The sequence below is a fragment of the Garra rufa genome, chromosome 1 (genome assembly GCF_049309525.1).
Source record: "Garra rufa chromosome 1, GarRuf1.0, whole genome shotgun sequence".
NCBI classification, from domain to species: Eukaryota; Metazoa; Chordata; class Actinopteri; order Cypriniformes; family Cyprinidae; genus Garra; species Garra rufa.
In genome coordinates, this window is record NC_133361.1 from 19,749,544 (window position 1) to 19,771,120 (window position 21,577).

The 21,577-nt window shown below is 33.3% G+C and overlaps 1 protein-coding gene across 1 annotated transcript in view; it reads right to left on the reverse strand.

Moving 5' to 3' along the window:
* Positions 1-421: 421 nt before the first annotated feature.
* Positions 422-21,577, reverse strand: part of elac2 (elaC ribonuclease Z 2) — a 24,033-nt gene continuing 2,877 nt past the window's right edge. Inside the window, exons 2-19 of the mRNA XM_073826393.1 lie at positions 19,621-19,637; positions 19,450-19,505; positions 19,281-19,339; positions 19,119-19,191; positions 18,898-19,010; positions 18,728-18,826; positions 18,511-18,649; positions 15,303-15,388; positions 15,031-15,152; positions 14,383-14,473; positions 13,102-13,240; positions 10,956-10,994; positions 10,757-10,866; positions 10,534-10,633; positions 9,881-10,001; positions 8,425-8,503; positions 4,515-4,659; positions 422-1,260 (exon numbers count right to left, since the gene is read on the reverse strand). Coding sequence (XP_073682494.1) covers positions 1,018-1,260; positions 4,515-4,659; positions 8,425-8,503; positions 9,881-10,001; positions 10,534-10,633; positions 10,757-10,866; positions 10,956-10,994; positions 13,102-13,240; positions 14,383-14,473; positions 15,031-15,152; positions 15,303-15,388; positions 18,511-18,649; positions 18,728-18,826; positions 18,898-19,010; positions 19,119-19,191; positions 19,281-19,339; positions 19,450-19,505; positions 19,621-19,637 — 1,831 coding nt within the window. The 3' untranslated portion in view covers positions 422-1,017. The remainder of the gene's footprint in view (positions 1,261-4,514; positions 4,660-8,424; positions 8,504-9,880; positions 10,002-10,533; positions 10,634-10,756; positions 10,867-10,955; positions 10,995-13,101; positions 13,241-14,382; positions 14,474-15,030; positions 15,153-15,302; positions 15,389-18,510; positions 18,650-18,727; positions 18,827-18,897; positions 19,011-19,118; positions 19,192-19,280; positions 19,340-19,449; positions 19,506-19,620; positions 19,638-21,577) is intronic.

Consider the following 21,577-nt stretch of genomic DNA (forward strand, 5'->3'; position numbering starts at 1 on the left):
TTGGAGGAAAAAAAAAAATGATGCCGTCTATGTGTTGTCTAAGTTAGGATTAAAAAAAAAAAAGCATAAGGCCAAGCATCTGTTTTTGATCCTATTTAACGGCAACTTAATTATTTAGCAATTAATATTACTACAAACTTACTCTGTCTCTAAAACAATACATCGCTTTTATGCATTGTGAACTGACTGGATAGTAAAAAAAAAAAAAAAAAAAAAAAAGTATTATCCTGACCTATTTTTTTTTGTTCACCCTGAAATGTTACATCAAAGTAAAAATGAAACAACAAAATATTTTATGCAAGATTTCAAATGCAAAACAGTTTTATAGTTATAATTAAATTTATATTCTATATGTAGTCTAAAAATCTATTATACGCATGCTACTCAAGTAACAATACTCAATGATAATAATGACAAACAGTTATCCAGGTTTATTTTTATTTCCCTAAAATAATTAGAAAAGCCTAAGCTGATCAGCCATTTCATAGACCTAAAATAAAATATTACATACAGAAATGTACAAGTGGTTTTTTCCACACACAACTGCACTCAGTTTAATTGCAAAAAAAAAAAAAACTACCTGATTTAAACTAAACTGAAAATTTGCATCACTCTCAAATAAAAATGCCAAACCTAACATATTCCTTTAGTGCTGAAATGTTTCTGTTTCAGGTTCAAAGACTGGAAGGCTGAAATAAATTAAAATGGCAAACATTCAAAGGTTTAAGGTAGTGTACTTTCCCACCATCACTTTAGTTAAACCTACAGCTTTAGTCAAATCGATCGCAGTGGGACTGACTCCAGATCTGATCCCAGCCAGGAACCGATACGCAGTATTTCCGAGTTCGCTTTAAACTCAGATTAATCTCCAGCTGCTTTAATCTCACCTTTTCCAGTTGGACTTCTACCCAACCTGGATCTTATGATATACATTTTAAGTTCATAACCCATTGCTTCAGTTTTACTGCTTTCTGATTGGTTGGGGCTGATCTGACCTTCACCCTGATTGGTTGCCCATCAGTTCGTCTTAAGTCGTTTGACGGCTGCTTCCTGGTTGAGGTCATCCTGCTCTCTCTTGGCACCTTTGCTCATTTCATCAGGTTGTCGGGTTGTTCCGGACTCTCCGTTAGACGGAGCCTCAATGGTTTTCTTCATCTCTCTCCTTTCTCTCCTCTCCTCCATCTCTTCAATCTCCTCCGCAAACAATGCCTTCAGAGGCCGAATGAGCCGGGAAAGCATCGGAAAATCTCCAAATCGGATCTTTAAGCAGGAGAAAACAACACAAACTTTGCATTTAATTCAAAAGTAGAATGTATACAGTGCCGCTTGAAAGTTTGTGAACCCGTTATAATTTTCTATACTTCTGCATAAATGTGACCCAAACATCATCAGATTTTCTTTTAGGTCCTGGAGGTAGACAAAGAGAACCCAATCAAGAGAGAGAAAATATTTTTTGTCATTTATTTATTGAGGAAAATTATCCAGTGTTACATATCTGTGCGTTGCAAAAGTATGTGGATCTCTTGGATTAGAAGTTAATTTAGAGGTGAAATTAGAGTCCATCTGTGCAGATGTGTTTTCAGAGAATCTTTTTATTCAAAGAACAGGGATCTACCAAAGTCTGATCATGTTTGTGGAAGTGAATCATCATGTCATGATCAAAGGAGATTACTGAGGACCTCAGAAAAAGAGTTAATGTTGCTCATCAGGCTAGAAAAGGTTTCAAAGCTATCTCTAAAGAGTTTGGACTCCACAAATCCACGGTCAGATTGTGTACAAATGGCCACTGTTACCTTCCCGAGAAGTAGTCGACTAACATAGATCACTCCAAAGCAGAACATGTAATAGTCTCCATGTTGCAAAAGTTCCCAGGGTAACTTCTGAGCAACTAAAGATCTTCATCACATTGTCTAATGTTAATTGTCATTAGGAGTCCACTGTCAGGAGAACACTGAGCAACCAATGGTGCAAAATGGAAAATTTGCAAGAAGAAAGCCACTGTTCTCCAAAAAGAAAATTACTTGCTAAAGATCATGTTGACAAGCCAAAGGACTATTGGAGAATGGTTTAATGGATGGATGAAACCAAAATTAAACTTTATGGTTTAAATGAGAAGCTACTATTTTTAGAGAAAGGAACACACTACATTCCAGCTTAAGAATCCTATCCCATCTGTGAAACATGGGCCTGTTTTGCTGCAGCTTGGCCAGGACAGCCTGCCATTATTGATGGAACAATGAATTCTGAATTATACCAGCAAATTCTAAAGGAAAACGTCTGGACACCTGTTTAAGAACAGAGTTTTAAGAGAACGTGGGTCATGCAGCAAGACAACAACCCCAAGCACACAAGTAATTCTACCAAAGAATGTTTAAACAAAAACAAAGTTAATGTTTTGGAATGGTTGAGTCAAAGTCCAGACTTGGAAGAACCTAAGCACTTGTGGAAGAACCCAAGCAAGCAGTTCATAGGAGGAAACCCACTATCATCAGTGGTTCTGCACTAAGGAATGGGCTAAAACGACCAAACATGTTATTGTGCAGGACTAGTCAGCAAAAGGGGGTCACACCAGATACTGAAAGCAAAGATATACATACTTTTGCAATGCACAGATATGTAACACTGGATCATTTTCTCAATAAATAAATGACAAAGAAAATATTTTTCTCTAACTTGTGTAATTGGGTTCTCTTTGTCTACTTTAAGGACTTAAAAATCTGATGATGTTTTGGGTCATATTTATGCAGAAATATAGAAAATTGTAAAGGGTTCACAAACTTTCAAGTGGCACTATATTTGTAAAGAATTTCTCAAGTAAGAGAGTGAGGTATCAAATCAAGGCATATAAATAAAAAGGGAATACAGGGGAAGGAAGGATGAATGGAATAAACTAAGGGAGTAAAAAAGGAAGGAAATAAAGGAAATGAGGAATATAACTAAGGAAGTATACAATTGATAAAGGCGAGAATGAGGCATGTTAGTAATGAAGGACATAACTGAGGAAAAATTAATGCAAGTAAGAGGAAATAAGTGTGAAAGGAAGTATAGAGGAACAAGCCAGTAAGGATATAACTAACAAGGAAAGTAACTGAGAAAAGAAGGATGAAAGGAAGGATGGAAATACAGATGGAAGCACAGATGCACATTACCATGGACATTAAGGAGCAAAGTAGGATGGATGTAATGCAGGAAGTAAGGATGTAAAACATGAAGGATGTAAGGAAGGATGTAAGTAAATAAGGAAAGGAAGAATATAAGCAATGGAGTAACAGAGAAAAGAATGAAGAAAGGAAGGAAAGAAAAAATAAGGATGGAAGTACTGCAGGCAGTAAATATGCATGTGAAAAATGAAGCATGTAAGTAAAAAAGGAAATACAATAAAGAAGGAATGAAGAATGGATGGAAGTACTGCAGGAAGTAAATAAGGGTTTGAAAATAAAGTAATGAAGAAAGGATATAAGTAATGGAAGTAACAGGAAAAAAGGAAGCAACTATAGATGGAATAAAAAAATAACTAAGGACATAAATAAGAAAGGATACAAGTTATCAAAGTAACAGAAAGTAGCAAATAAGGATGGGTGGAAGTAATGCAAGGGAAAATATTTGAGCAATTAAGGACGTAAATAGGTAAACATCCTATTTCCATGAATGAATTAAGAAAGTATGGAAGGATGTAAGTTATAGAGGAAGTAAGAGAAAGAAAGTAAATAACTGGATGGAAGGGGGGAAATTACTAAGGAAGTATGGAAGGAAAGAAGAATGGAAGTAACACTAGAAGAAATATGAGGAGAATAGAAGGAACAAAGTAAGGAAGGAAATGACTAAGCATGGAAGTATGGAGGAAAAACTAAAGTAGGAATGCAGAATGGATGAATGTATTGCAGGGAGTAAATAAGGAAACAAGGAAATAAGTAGGGAAGGAAAAAAAAATAGAGGAAGTAACTGATAAAGGAAGGACGCAAGTTAGCAAGTAAATAACTATGATGGTAGTAAGGAAGGAAATTACTACGGAAGCACAGAAGGAAAGAAGAATGGAATTAACTAAGGAAGTAACAAGAATGAAGGATGTATTAAAAGATGTGAGGAAATAACTAAGGAAGGAAGAACATAAGAAATGAAGTAACTGAGAACAGAAGGAAGAATGGATGGAAGTATTGCAGGAAGTAAATGTGAAATAAGGAAATAACAGGAAGTAAACAAGACAGTATATAAGTCATGGAAGTAACGGGGAAAAAAGAAAGCAACTAAAGATGGAAGGAGGAAAATAAGGAATAAATGAAGGATGCAGGAAGTAAATGAGGAAGTAAAAAATTAAAGAGGTAAGTAAACAAGGAAGTAACTAAGGAAGAATATAGGTAATGGAGGGACTGAATACGGAAATGCGTAAGGATGTAAGTACTGAACTAAAAGTAAAAAGGGATAAAAAAAGTATGAAATAAAGGATGGATGGATTTTAGGTAAGATATTCAAGAAGAATTAGCTGTTAGTTATTTGATATTTGACAATATCCTTACCCTCATGTGGTCGAAGGAGATCCCCACTTTGCTGTTAAAGTCGTCACTGAAGAGAGGGATCTTGGCGTACCGCTGACTGAAGTGATTCAACACGATGAATTCAGCATTCATCTTCATCCCGATGCCAATAGCCTGAGACGTGGTGCTGGGAAGAGATTCAATTTCAACAGTTATCAGTGACAGAATTGCAACTTCTCTGGAAATGACCAATGCAGAACGCAAAATCTGAGGATGAACTTCAATTTACTTTATAAATGACACCGGAAAGGTCTGCATGAACACCTAGGAATGCTTTACTGCAGTATCAAGTTTGTTTTCCTCAACCATTTCTCATGTTCAGGAGCTGATGCAGGATCTGTTTTCGACAAAGCCTACAACACAAACCTGTACATTTGTGAATTTCAGCTGATAAAGCTAAACCGACCCTTCACCAATCTGGAAGACGCTCTGCACCATCTCAGGCAATCAATTCCGCACTGAAACCCAAGTGAATCCCCCACAAAATCTCCAATCAATTTCACTCAGAAGCTCTCAGCGTTATTCAGCTCTTAAATTGGAAAGGGCCCCAGTGTGAGACACGGAGCAGTTCATTCATAGACCTGGCGCTCCAGAACTCCAGCAGACGACGAGGAACCCAATCAATGCTCATCTAAGAGGAGAATCCCACAACTTCAAGAGAGACCCGCTTTAAATGTGTCCTCCATCAGGAAGCATATTATCCACTGGGAAAGCTGACCACTTTCATTTCAGAAGATTTTTCTCCCTCTGCCTGCGATTGAAGGTGATTTTTTAGCTCTCAAATCAAAAGATGGTTTCATCTACTTGTTTGTTTTGTAAGTTCGCAAATGGCCAATACAATCTCTTCACTCAAGACAAAAGCTGTCTGATGAGAGCTGTTGATTAACTGTTACATTATTTATGGAGGAGAATTTATGATGAAATGCATTCATCACATAAGGTGTTGATGGAAACTCTGCCACAATGAAAGGCAATAGCTGCATTACTTATTTTATATGCGAATTACAGTTTCAAAGTTCAGGATTGGTAAGATTTTTTAAATAAATAAGTCTCTTATGCTCACCAAGGCTGCATTTGTTTGATCAAAAATACAGTAAGAAGTTGTTTATAGTGAAATATTATTACAGTTTAAAATAGCTGCTTTCTATTTGAATATATTTTAAGATGTAATTAGGGGCCAAGCAACAAAGGTGCATAGACATCTACTGAAAGAGTTAGATTTATTTTTCTTTTTTGGCACATTTGATAAAGAACAGTCTCAACATTAACCATAGTAAGTTTGGAGTCTCTAACTCAAACTATCTAGCGACACTTGGGTCTACTTTATTATTACAAAAAAAAAAAATAATAATAATTGTAATAATCCGATTACTTGATTAATCGTCAGAAAAACTGACAGATTACTCGATTACCAAAATAATCGGTAGTGACAGCTCTAATATGCTCTACTCTAGAAGGAAAATTATTTTTTTCCTGGCTCATGCCGAGTCGAATGGACATTTAAAAATTGTAAGGTTTTGTTTTTTGGTATTTTTAATAGTTCGTAAAGCCTACTTTTTCTAACTTATCCTAGACGGTTTGTCTGATTTTTGCCAAAATTGGCTCAGAAAAGTTACAGAATAGTCAAACTGTTCTCGAATAAGGCGTGAATGAATTATACGAACAGCACATAAAAATAGATGTGGGACTATATCTCTGCAACATTTTGGCGTATTGAGACCAAACTTGGTGTGTATTATAACAAGCATAACTAGAGGCTACTTGCACAGTTTTGATGGTTAAGTGGTCAAAAGACATGAAAAAATGGCTATATTTGCTCATAACTTCTGAATGGTTTAGTCTCTTTACATTTGGAGGAGCATGTTGAGCATGCATACCCAATGTTCCCATGTCAGCCATTTTGGGTGTCAGCCATTTTGAATTTGATCATAAAGTTATATTTTACGAACGTGTTATGAAATTCGATTTGTGTCTTCAGCATCATGCCCAGACAGTACTCAAAAAGTTTGGTGGAATCGCCACCTTTTAGCATTTTTTGAAATTTCTTTATAAAGAAATTTCAAAAAATACTAAAAACATTTGATTAAATTGGCCTAATGTAAAGTCATCTTAATATAATCCTTGGGTCAATGTAAGAACATCGATGCCAAAAATTGCTATTTTGATTAATGTTCAAAACCTACTTTTTCGAACTCCTCCTAGACCATTGGTCCAAATTTCACCAAAATCTTCAGAAGATGCTGGCAAAAAGTTATATATGTGTCAACATACAAAAAAGAATTAAAAAAAAAAAAAAATGCTAAAAACATTTGATTAAATTGGCCTAATGTAAAGTCATCTCAATATAATCCTTGGGTCAATGTAATAACATCGATACTAATTATGCCAAAAATGGCCGAACTTATTGTCCGCCATTTTGATTAATGTTCAAAACCTGCTTTTTCGAACACCTCCTAGAACGTTGGTCCAATTTTCACCAAATTTGTCAGCCAAATTTGTCCGCCATTTTGATTAATGTTCAAAACCTGCTTTTTCGAACACCTCCTAGAACGTTGGTCCAATTTTCACCAAATTTGTCCGCTATTTTGATTAATGTTCAAAACCTACTTTTTCGAACTCCTCCTAGAACGTTGGTCCAATTTTCACCAAATTTGTCAGCCAAATTTGTCCGCCATTTTGATTAATGTTCAAAACCTACTTTTTCGAACTCCTCCTAGACCATTGGACCAATTTTCACCAAAATCTTCAGAAGATGCTGGCAAAAAGTTATAGATTTTGTGTCAACATACAAAAAAGAATTAAAGAAATTTCAAAAAATGCTAAAAACATTTGATTAAATTGGCCTAATGTAAAGTCATCTCAATATAATCCTTGGATCAATGTAAGAACATCGATACTAATTATGCCAAAAATGGCCGAACTTCTTGTCCGCCATTTTTGATTAATGTTCAAAACCTGCTTTTTCGAACTCCTCCTAGAAAATTGGTCCAATTTTCACCAAATGTGTCAGCCAAATTTGTCCGCGATTTTGATTAATGTTCAAAACCTACTTTTTCGAACTCCTCCTAGACCATTGGACCAATTTTCACCAAATTTGTCAGCCAAATTTGTCCGCCATTTTGATTAATGTTCAAAACCTGCTTTTTCGAACACCTCCTAGAACGTTGGTCCAATTTTCACCAAATTTGTCCGCTATTTTGATTAATGTTCAAAACCTACTTTTTCGAACTCCTCCAAGAACGTTGGTCCAATTTTCACCAAATGTGTCAGCCAAATTTGTCCGCGATTTTGATTAATGTTCAAAACCTACTTTTTCGAACTCCTCCAAGACCATTGGACTAATTTTCACCAACATCTTCAGAAGATGCTGGCAAAAAGATTTTGTGTCAACGTAAAAAACAGTTTTCGTTTAACGCATCAATGAATTTGCTGGAAAGATGCCATCTAAGGCTGTATCTCTGCAAAGCTTTGACATATTTACACCAAACTTCGTATGTCACCTCACACTGACCATACCACATCAGTTTGGTATCAGCATCACCTATTGGTCAAGAGTAATAAACCATTCATTAACCATTAGTTATGAAATTTCCAAAAATGCTAATAACTTTTGATTGCATCAGCCTATTGTAATGAAACTAGTCTCAAAATATTCACTGGTCCATGCCTACAGCATACAAACCAATAAAGCCATAGCTGGCCAAACTTCCTGTCCACCATTTTGATTTACATTGAAAAACTACTTTTATGAACCTGTCTATGACCGCTGGTCCGATTTTCATTTGTTAAAAGCGCTATATAAATAAAGGTGATTTGACAAATACTTAACTTAATTAAAACACTTGCTATAACCCAGCAGCTCTGAAGTGTCATTGACCTTGTGTTCATGTACCTGTGTCTTTTCTCGCATGCTTCTTCTTCCATCCCGTCCTCCAGTGTGGCTTCATGAATCAAAAGTGTTGCATTCTTGCCTGCGAGCAAACCAAGAGATGAATCAAACTCTCTCCACCACACACACAAAGATAAATTACAGCTGACATGCTGTTCCCTCTTTCCCCCTATTGTAAAACACACACAAACATTCACACATCAACACACACTCCATTTTTTTCCTCTAGAAATCAATCAAGAGCACTCTAGTGAGCGCTGAGACAACAAAGGCCTTTCCTAATGAGACGAGCAGACCGAACCATCTCCAGCTTTAGGAGGGGAGCTCGGTTCAGGCTGAATACCCTCCATCACCGCCGGACTCCCTCAGGAGCCATTAAAGAAGCTTCTGTGACTGGAAGAACGGCGCTGAAGTGATCGATTACATTGCTGATAAAGACAGGAAGCAGCATTTAAACGCAGGCTTCATTCGTATCGATCCACGAGACACTATAGAGATTCAGACACAATTACAGACTCTCTTTCCTGCTGGACTGATGGGTCTTTAATGACCAGATTCTGAATGACAGAATATTTTGAAGGCAAAAATCTCAGTGGAAATAGACGCCGTTTGATTTCAGACTGAAAATTATCTCTAGACATGTAACTATAAGTCTTCCGGCATGCAAAATATAATCGTGCATCTTAATAAATGAATAAATAAGAGTTTGAGAGTGTTTGAGTTGACGTATCCCAACAAGAACATCTCACCTCAGAATCACTAGAAAGTTTTCAAATTTACTGAAAAATAATGATCATTTAATTGACAATAATTAAAGCTTTCCAATAAAGTCCTATTGGTTAATGTTAACACTAAGCAAAACATTGCATTTACAGTATTTTTGTGTTATTTTAGTATCATCGAGACACTTCTATAGTTTTCATTAATACTTTGAATACGTTTTTATTTTTATATTTTAATTTCAGTTAAAGTTTAAGCAATTTTGTTGCATTTTCACCTGTTTTTATATTTAATTTCAGATCAAGTTTATTTTTAACAAATGTATTAACATAAAAAACGAATTGTTAGTATGCGGTAACTTAACATTAATGCTATTAACAGACAACTTTTAATTTCTTTAGATTTTAACAGCATATTACTAAATGGTAATAGCATATTAATACATGCTGAAATTAACATTAACTAAGATTAATAATAATAAATGATAACTAAAGTAGTTAACTAATGTTAGCTGTTTCAAGTTTTTTTTTTTTTGAGTATAATTTCATAAGAACAATATATAAAAAATTAAAAACTCATAATGTACCAATGCTTTTACTTACATGTTCTAATCATACTATAACACTTAAAAGGCATCTACTTGATTTATCAGAAAACTCAGGCCAATACAATATTAGATGTATATACACACGTGAAAAAGCATGAGTGGTAAGTGTGTGTTTGTTTATGTGGTTTTTACCTATATTAACGACAGCGTCGCAGGGCATGGTGTCTCCGGAGAACACAAGCTGCCAACCAGACTGATGGGTCAAACTGCAGGCGAACGCGTTCTTACAGTGACGAACATAACACGTCTGAAACTGCACATTCATGAGAAAAAGACGTTTCAATATGTATAAATCACAACGTGTTTATACACGGTTTAATTACTGTAACTGAACATAATCTGAGTGTTTGTGTGTAAAATATTCTGTTGTTGATATAAAATGAACCAACATCATGTGTATCATTAAAGATTATAGAAATTAACATTTTTATTTTGCAAGGATGCTTTACATTTTTCAACATTCTACAAAAGATTCTGTTTCAGATAAATGCTGTTCTTCTGCACTTTCTATTCATTAAAGAAACCATATAAAACATCTATTGAGCTGTTTTCAACAATATTAATAATAAATGTTTTTAAGCATCAAATCAGAATATTAGAATGATTTCTGAAGGATTATGTGAACTGAGTAATAATGCAAAAAAATCAGCTATGAAATCAGGGGAATAAATTACATAAAAAAAAAATATATTAAAATAGAAAACTTTTTTTTAAAACAGTAAAAACAGATCAGTCATTGCCAAAAGAAAGCTGTACCACAAAAAGGCTATACAGTTCATACAGACCTTGACCAGGTCATTCTTCTTCAGAACAGCCTGAATTAAGGATTTGGTCTTGACTTTGGGGATCTCAGCACCATCACATAAAAACTTTGATGGGATAATACTGGAACGGTCAAAAGCAAAAGCAAAAAGTGTCAAGGACAACATACTTTGCATAATTTACTTTAAATTGTGAGATGCTGAAATGATCTCACAGAATAAAGACAGTGTTATTTTCCTCTCGTACTTGATCTGCCTGAGGATCTGCTGGCAGTGTTCGTGATACTGGTTCAACCACGTCATGATCTGTACAGGAGCGATCAGGTACACAGGACTGAACGCTTTACCTAGACTATTCTACAACACAGAAAATGCCATTATGAGTGGAAAAATCCATACACAATACAAATAAAATAAAACATACATACAAAACTATATATGCATACCAGAGCTCGCTCTCGCTCCAATAATAAATGAATCAAACCCTGTGGATGACAAAACATTTAGCAAGCAACAGTCAGCAGAGCAGAAAATAAGACTAGAAACACATTCTAGATTATTATTTTATATAATTTATTAAATATTTAAAATCACACAGCTATATGATTCTGGCTGGGCGATTATGGGTTTATGTTAGGGATGCACCGGAATGAAAATTCTTGGCTGAAGCCGAACGAAATGAAACACTGGGCCAAAGGCCGATTAACAAACACGGTTTTTCGAGTTCCCCCCCCCCCCCCATGTTTTTTGCCATTTTTTTCACCACTGCATAAATTAAATAGCCAAAATGTGCTTTTTACAGTTTTGTCTTGCCTGTCAAAAAATAAATAAATAAATAACAAAACAACAATTTAAAGATATTTACTTAACACTGAACATTTTTAACATTCTAGTAGACATTATAGCCTAACAAACCACAATTTAACTTAAAATTAATAAGTTAGTAAAATATTACTCTTTGGCCATTTTTAAGACCTCCTTCTTGAATCAAGCATGTGTTTTTAAATGTACAAATAAATGCAGCTTTGCTGAGCAAAGGAGAATGTTTTAATAAATGCTGCTGTAATGACTGTTATTATATTTGTCTTATTTTTTTATTTCATTTTACAGAACAACAGTTAAATTACAATACTACTAACATTTATGAATCTTGACTTATTTTTTGGCAGAAGACCTTAGTACTACTTTTTGCTGACAGCAGCAGATTCTCATCACGCTGTTTCAGCGCAGATTTTCCTTGCGCTTTGGACTTTGAACCCTGGCTGACGAGCTGGTGCAGAGCTGTCAGAATAAATACAATTTGTGCTTGTATTAGAAAACAATGTTTTGTAGTTTTACTAATGGTTTAAGGCCATTTAGCGATTTCAGTCATCATACAGTAACCAGCAACAACCAGCCCTTTCTCTTGTAATGGAAGACATGCGATGCGATACTGAACAGTCTCTTGCTGTTGGTGCTTGTAATGATTTTTGTATCTTTCTCGGACAGTTTTAAAGGAACACTCCACTTTTTTTGGAAATAGGCTCATTCTCCAACTCCCCCTGAGTTAATAAGTTGAGTTTTACCGTTTTGAAATCCATTCAGCCGTTCTCCTGTTCTGGCGATATCACGATATCATAGCTTAGCATAGATCATTGAATCCTATGAGACCAATAGCATCACGTTCAAAAATGACCAACGAGTTTCGATATTTGTCCTATTTAAAACTTGACTCTGCTGTAGTTATATCGTGTACTAAGACCGGCGGAAATGCAAAGCTTCAATTTTCTAGGCTGATAAGATTAGGAACTACACTCTCATTCCGGCGTAATAGTCGAGGAAGTTTGCTGCCGTAATAAGGCTGAAGCAGGAGCAGTAATACCACACAGCACATGTGCAAATGCTAAACTAGCTGGGAACTCATTTCTGATAATACTCCGCCTGCTTCGGCCATATTACGGCAGCAAACTTCCTTGACTATTACGCCAGAATGGAAGTGTAGTTCCTAATCTTATCAGCCTAGAAACTCACAGCTTTGCATTTCCACCGGTCTTAGTACACAGAAGAGTCAAGTTTTAAATACAACAAATATGGAAACTCGTTGGTCATTTTTGAACGCGATGCTATTGGTCTAATAGGATTCAATGATCTATGCTAAGCTATGCTAAAAGTGATATCACCAGAACAGGAGAACGGCTGAATGGATTTCAAAACGGTAAAAATCAACTTATTAACTCGGGGGGAGTTGGAGAATGAGCCTATTTCCAAAAAAAGTGGAGTGTTCCTTTAAATACTTCCGCACTGCCCACATGTTTGCTGCATAAGTGAGCGCCTCTATTTGATCGCATCCCGTCATCGTTCTGTATAATTTATTCAGCCTTTCTGCTTATTTGGCCGAACACCGAAAGAGCTTTTTTTTTTGCTATTTTCAGCCCAATAATCTCGGTTGCCGAACATTCGGTGCAACCCTAGTTTAAGTGAGTATTTTAGCATAATCACATTAAAAGTATTTATTTATTTGGGATAATGTAAAAGTTACATAAACAGTTTTTTTTGCAAGTACAAGCACCTCATTAAACTTTATGTTATCAGGTGTGTTTGTGAGTCTCTCACCGTGTGATGATCTGCGTGAAGGTGCGACACAAAGATGGTGGAGAGTCTAGAGAGGATCTCGTCCACGTCATTGCCGTAATGACGACACAACTGGCCGAACGTTCCCTCTCCACAATCCAACAGCAGCGACTGAGATGAGCTGAGGAACAGAGAGATGATCAGACATACTTCACTCGATTATATTACAGCAAAACACAAGAGACTGTGGGTTACGCTAATTTTACCAAAGTCAGGAAGCGTTTTTGTTGTTAACCTTAACCAAAAGTAAAGGTAAGTAAAGTCCTCTCAACCACAGTAAAAACATCCCATCGCATACTGACCTTTTTTAAAAGGTCTCTTCTGCTCACCAAGCCTGTATTTATCTGATCCAAAGTACAGCTAAAACAGTAATATTGTGAATTATTTTTACTATTTAAAATAACTGCTTTCTATTTGAATAGATTTTAAAACTTAATTTATTTCTGTGATCCGAGCTAAATTTAACATGATTACTCCAGGCTTCAGCGTCACATGATCCTTCAGAAATCATTCTAATATGCCGATTTGCAACATTATATTATTATTATTATTAATAATATTATTATCAGTATTTAAAACGGTTACGTATAATTTGTTTCAGGATTTTTTATTGAATAGAAATAAAACATCAGCATTTATCTGAAATAAAAAGCTTTTTTGACATACAATATTCACTATACCATTTAAATGTTTGGTGTCAGTATTTATTATAAAAAATTTTTTTCAAAGAAATTATAGAAATTAATACTTTCATTTAGCAAGGATGCTTTAAATTGATCAAAAGCAATAAATACATTTATAATGTTATAAAAGATTTCGACTTCAGACAAATGCTGTTATTCTCAACTTTCTATTCATCAAAGAAACCTGAAAAAAAAAATCGACATAAATAGTAATAATAAATGTTTTTGAGCAGCAAATCAGAATATTAGAATGATTTCTAAAGGATCACTTGACTGGAGTAAAGATGCTAAAAATTCAGCTTTGGAAATAAATTACATTTTGAATTTATTTAAATAGAAAACTTATTTTAAATAGCAATAATATTTCAAAATTGTACTGTCTTTGCTGTACCTTGGATCAAAAAAAAAAATGCAGGCTTGGTGAGCAGGCTTCTTTTAAAAAACATTACAGATCTAAAACTTTTGACTGGGAGTGTAAGGCTACAGATGTGTATATATTAGTTATTTTACCAGAAGTATTAAATGTTGCTTGTCTACTGACATATAAATAGAAAAAAAAAAAAAAAAGTTTTATTATTACCTAATGTTCACTAAAGTCCCACTGACATTTCGGATCTTCATCGGCAGAGACGAGCCGGTGCCCAAAAACACGATCTCAGGAAACTTCTCACCTTTACCAGCATAGAAAACAACCATACAAACTAAAAACATGACAAACATCTGAAACACAGAACAAAATCAGCCCATAACTTGGTTATTTTATCTATAGTTCACATAGAGCTCCGTAACAATGACCATTTTCCACATTTTCGAAACACAAATCCACTGACTCTTGCAAGATCTGAGGCGTCTGATACAGATACAGTAGAGCAGTGATTCTCAATCCTGGTCCTGGGGGACCCCTGCTCTGCACATTTTGCATGTCTCCCTTATTTAACACACCTGATTGAGATCATCAGCTCATTAGGAGAGAGATCCATGAACTGAACTAACAAGCTGATGATCTCAATCAGGTGTGTTAAATAAGGGAGACATGCAAAATGTGCAGAGCAGGGGTCCTCCAGGACCAGGATTGAGAACCACTGCAGTAGAGAATGAAAGTGAGAAGTGAAAAAAGTTTTACTCCGAGGAAATTAAATGTCAAGCTGTGGACGTGTTCTTGTCTTTCTGCTCTTCTAATTCAATACTTTCATCCCTCCTTCTCTCTCTGATTCGGTAGAAAGCTCACCAGACGTGGAGACGGAACTAGCCGCCTGGAACTTCCTGCATTCCTCAACTTCATATAAGAAGTTTGGCACTTCGGCTGCTTCCTTCACAAACTCCTCAGAGTCACAAGATGGGATGGCATCTCTACACACACACACACACACACACACAAGAAAAGTTCCTCAAATAAGATCAAGTCTGGCATTTCTAAGAACTTTCTAAGAACTAGTTTGTGCAAGCTGTAGAAATCAATAAACTCACTATTTTTGCCTATTAGCTTGCCTATTAACCGACCTTTGCCACTCCAGTTTGGGCCGAAGCTGAAACTTCATCAGACACTCGGCTCTGACGCTAGGAACACGGAGAGAAGCCTGTGGCTCCTACAACAACAAACAACATAATGATTAATACAGTGCCTTGCAAAAGTATTCATACCCCTTCATTTTTTTCACATTTTGTTTTGTTGCAGTATTATGTTAAACTGCTTTAAATTACTTTTTTTCCCCACATCAGTCTACATCTCATACACCATAATGACAAAGCACAAAACAGGTTTGTAAAAACTTTGCAAATTTATTAGAAATAAAAAACTGAAAAGATCCCGTTGCATAAGTATTCATACCCTTTTCTGGGACACTCGAAATTTAGCTCAGGAGCATTCATATTGCTTCTAGATGTTACTACACTTCGAGTGGAGTTAAACTGTGGCAAATTCATTTGAATGAGTATGATTTAGAAAGGCACACACCTCTCAGAAAAGGTCTAACAGCTGAAAATGCATATCAGAAAAAAAAAACAAGTCCTGAGGTCAAGATAACTGCCAGTAGAGCTCAGTGACAGACTTGCGTTAAGGCAATGATCTAGGGAAGAGTTCAGAAAAAAATCTGCTGCACTGAAGGTTCACAGAAACATTATCTATAACGGAAGACGATTGGAACAACTAGGACTCTAGAAAATGTCTGCCAGCCCCCATCCAAGCTGACAGAGCTTGAGAGGTGAAAAGGTGAGGCAAAGAATGGCAGATAATTGCCAAATGCAGATGTGCAAAACTTGTCACATCATACCCAAAAAGACTTGAGGCTGTAAAGGTGCTTCAACTATGTACTGAGTTAAGGGTATGAATACTTATGCAATGTGCTTATTTCAGTGTTTTATTTTTAATAAATGTGTAAAATTTGCCAATCTGGTTTTTGCTTTGTCATTATTATGGTGTATGGAGTGTAAATTGACGTGGGGAAAAACTAATTTAAAGCAGTTTAACATAATGCTGCAACAAAACGTGAAAAAAATGAAGGGGTATGAATACTTTTGCAGGGCACTGTACTTAATTGCACTTCATTTCCAGCGATATAGTTGAAACTGATTGCACAGATACTATGTGAACTGAACTGAGCTGGATGATGAGCTGACTTTGACTGAAAATTGAGTGTTTAATATTGTGCTTTTACATGATCAACATGTTTTCCTATTTAATACTGGAAAGCTGCTTTGATACAATCGGAATTGTCAAAAGCAGTATCTAAATAATGGCGACTTGACTTGACTGCTTAATAAATCAATCCTTACAGATCGGGAAAAAAATAGAAAAAAAGTTACGAAATAAATTATAAATAATTATAAGAATTAAATTAAATATATAAATCAGAAAAAAAAATAGGTACTTTAAGCATATTAAGCTTAATAATTACAAAATACATCATATTAAATGTAATAAAATGTTAAATTAAAAAGGAATAAAACATTACATTTCAAAAAAGCATTACAATTAGCAAATATTATATTAAAACAAATGAGAAATTGCATCAGAATAAAAACTGACAAACTAATATTAAATGAAATAACTGCATTAAATATGAAATTAAATGAGAAAGAATATTAAATAAAAAACAACAAATCATTAATTAAGGAAAAAAAACTAATAGGAAATACATTAAGAAAATATGAAATTACACAAAAATAAATAATTGACAAGTAATAAATCATTGATAATTTCTTACTGGCAATGAATAAAATGTAAATAAAACTGACCTGTAACATACCATTTATTGTTAAATTAAAAATTGTATTTAAAATATTCATGTTAATAAATTAGAACAATAAATTAGAAATAAATACAAAACTTAAATAAAAATATAAATCAGCAAAAAAAAATATTCAGATACCGTAAGCATATTAAGCTTAAGCATAAAAAAAAAATACATTAGATGTATTAAAAAGTTAAATTGATGGTTTACAATCTAAATATTCGATATTAATCGAATAATCGATTTATCTAAACGACTAATTTCCCACCAAAATAAAAATACAAATCTAAAATTTTGCTTAAGAACAAGAGCATTTAATTTTTAATAAAATAAATTAATTGGAGATGTTTTTGATTATTACATTCTAATGGAACCATTAAAATGGAATCCAGAAAAGTAATGGAAAAGCAATATAATATAATATAAAATATTATTTTAAATATAAAATAATAACTACTAAAACATAACATAGTAAAACACTGAATTTGGAAATAAAACAAATTTCATAGGGCCCTACAATTATAATTAGGCTATTTATTATTATTATTATTTATTTATGGTAATGGAAATGTAGATAATGCACGTGAACAATAGCCTTCAAAGAAAGTTAAAATAAGGAATAAAAAGTAAAATACATAATGTATTATAAATAATAGAGCTACATTGCGCATTGCAATGACCTGACGATTGTTTTTACACTTCACTGGACGATCAATTCCTTTTTAATATTGACTAAACAAAATTTAACGCAAATGTCCACTTAATCTTTAATATTTGGCCATATCTTTAGCACAGAAATACTATAGCCACAGTAATGTAGTGATAATGTGGACATCAAAATATGTAAACTCAGTAAGGGTTTAAACTTTTATTTTAAAATCATAATTAGCACTTGGCATGATGAGAAAGATATTAATGTATTCTCCTGAGTTTGCATAGGTTTACAAATCTGATGAAATGGCGCTTGTTTTGTTCCCAGATGAACGTTACAATAAACCCAAACTCACAACAACATGCAGAGAGGTTTGAGACTGTTCCTGCAAACGGAGAGACGCACATACGTAACATACACGCATGTACATAACTGACGCACATATAAAAATATGCGATGCAAGATTATTATATGATTTAACTGAATCGTAGCATTTGTGAATTCACAATTAAGCTTGATTAGGATTTTTAAATGGGTTTAATATATAATTCAGCCTTGAAAAGCCTATTCTGAGATCAGAGAATAATCTGATATATTTCCTTTTAATAATAATAATAATAATAAGGTTTAAGCGTTTTTATTTATAATTTTATTTTTTAGCGAATACACTGATTATTTAATTTCATATTATTAGGGCTGTCACGATTCATTGATTCTAATCGACTATTCGATTTTTTTAAATCCTAGATTTCATTTTGCCCGTGTCGACTAACCAGCTAAACTACTGAAACAATGTTAAATGTGGCATGAGAGCCAGAAGCCGTACTTTACTCTTGTAGAGTTTGAGCGGAGGGAAGATCTCGGGATGGATGAGGTTGAGCTGCGTCTGGAGTTTGTGACTGCGCGTGTTGTGTGGCGTAAATGTCTGCTCGTTCATCACCAGATGCTCAGTGCTGCTGGGAAACCTGAGACACAACAAACCCATCACACAAACGCTCACTGCACACGATCAGATCCATGTGATCGCTTCACTTCTTATCTACCTCTCCATCCAGCTCTTGTACTCATCCGTGTCCAGCACTGATTCAGGCGTCATGTGAACCACGAGAGCCGCCGAATCCTCAGATCCGCCAGTCTGATACCTGCATGCATCACAATATTAGATATATACAGAGAAAACCAGCCTCATTTCTTTACCAGAACATCTGTTCACTTCTGTAAGATGTGATTGGTGCAGAGTGGCTGTATGAAGTCTTCTGATGGACAGTCGATGACTATAAAAACAGGTCCGGGATCAGCTGGCGTGCACAGCTCCTCGGGTCTTATCTGAAAGACATTGCACAGTCAGCTGGGAAACCAGGAGATCTCACAGCCTTCAGATACACATATAGATGTTTTCTATAGAACAGGCTGTTATTGTGAAGACTCAGTCACCTCTTTTCCATCATGTGTCACAGTTTTTCCAGCTTTCAGAGCTTCGATTATGGGCCCAATGGCTGCTGTTCCTCTATATGTGAAGCAGAAAACCGTTTTTGTGTTATATTTCAGTTTTGAACATATAATGATAGATTAAATAATCAGATATCAAACACTTACACTGGTAGGCCCATCTCTCTGGCTTTCAGTGCCATGAAGTTCCCTTTCTTTGAGTGTAACTGAAGAAACATTAGACAGAAAATATGGTTAAGCACATATGGTCTTTAAAATCATTATGTGGCTGGAGAAATGTGTCATACCGATACATTATCAGATTATGTCTGCTTACCTTACACACATAAGCCACCACCAGAGATGGATCTCTAGTAATATTGTCTTTGTCTTCTGCGAAGAGAAAAGTTTTGTTAAAAAAAAATTAATGAATACAAAAATGTGTTCTACTGCTCTCTTTGAGTGCAAAAACATGATTATTACGTGTAAATGTAAACAAAAACAAGACGTTCGTGTAAAGGTTTGCTAAAATTGAGAAGAAAAAAAAATTTCAATGCAGTAATTGATTATTTTACTCTCTTTAATAATAATAATAATAATTATTATTATTATTGTTTTTATTATTATTGTCAATGTTATGACAATATAATAACAGACGACTTAAAGATTTGCATCAAAAACTATTTGGTACAAATTATTATTTTAAGTATTATTAGTATTATTGTTATAATGCAAAATTTAATAGACAGTCATTTTATTTCAATTAAAAATTTTAAATGTTGAGATTTATCAACAAACTGTAATCACTTTGTTAATTTTTATAGGACAAAATAATACAATACAATATAGCATTATTTAATAATTAGAAATAAATATATCCTCCACAGCAAACAATACTACATACAAATTGAAAAAAGGGTGGGGGGCACTTTTTTTTTTACTTATGATATTTTATATAATAATAATAATAATAATAATAATAATAATATCAGAAAATATAACACAATATGTAGCTTTTATTTTATAGTTTCAGCTTTCGTTTATTATTATTATAATATCAAGTTTGTTAATTATTCAGTAAGTTTATTTATTTGTTTTTGGGGGGGTTCATGTGCTTTTTATTTTAATTTATTTTTTATTTTATTTAAAATTTCAGTTAAGTTTTTTTTTTTTTTACTTATTGCAATATTTTTTTTATTTAATAATAATAATAATAATAATAATAATATCAGTAAATAAAAATATTCTAAAATATGTAGCTTTTATATTTATAGTTTCAGTTTTTTGTTTTAATTTTACTTTAAACATTAGTAAGATTGTTTATTATTTAGTACATTTATATATTTGTTTTTGGGGGGTTTCATTTGCTTTTTATTTTTATTTTAAATTCAATTTAAGATTATTTTAAATTTAATTTAGATCAATTTAAGTTCAGATGATATTAAATTAAGCTGAGTCAAGTTGTTAAATTCAAACAGTTCAGTTTAATTTGGATTGAGCTAAGCTGAATTGGTTAATTTAAATTGAGTAAAGTTAAAAAATTAAACTAAAGCGAAGTTCAGTTAATTTTAATTTAAACTAAGTTCAAATTAATTTAAATTGAGCTTAGTTAAGTTAATTTTGAGTTGAGCTGATCTAAATGGAAACTTGGATTTTTTTTAAATGATGAACACAAAGTATTCAATTCAAATGTAAAATTTCATCTTATTGGAGAACAATATACTGTATAACAATATAATGGACAAAATAAAATTGAGCAAAAAATATGAACTTTTATTTAATAATAATAATAATAATAATAATAATATCAGCAAATAAAAATATAATACAATATGTAGCTTTTATTTTATAGTTTCAGCTTTTGTTTATTATTATTATATCAAGTTTGTTAATTATTTATTAAGTTTATTTCTTTGTTTTTGGGGGGTTCATGTGCTTTTTATTTTTTTTTTATTTTTTTTTTTATTAAAAATTTCAGTTAAGTTTTTTTTTTACTTACTGCAATATTTTTTATTTAATAATAATAATAATAATTAAATAATAATAATAATAATAATAATAATAATAATAATAATATCAGTAAATAAAAATTTTAGATTTTTTTTTTAAATGATGAACAAAGTATTCAATTCAAATGTAAAAATTCATCTTATTGGAAAACAATATACTGTATAACAATATAATGAACAAAATAAAATTTGAGCAAAAAATATGTTCTTTTATTTAATAATAATAATAATAATAATAATAATAATAATAATAATAATAATAATAGTATCAGTAAATAAAAATGTAATAAATTTGTACTAAATAAAACCATAAATATAACATATTAAATAAATGTATACATTAAAAGGAATGTGATCAATTCAATGTGTATTTAAACTACACTGTTCATGTAAAACATACATCAGAGTTTCATACAGATCCAGCAGCAGTGTGTGCTTTATGTCACCTGGACTGGC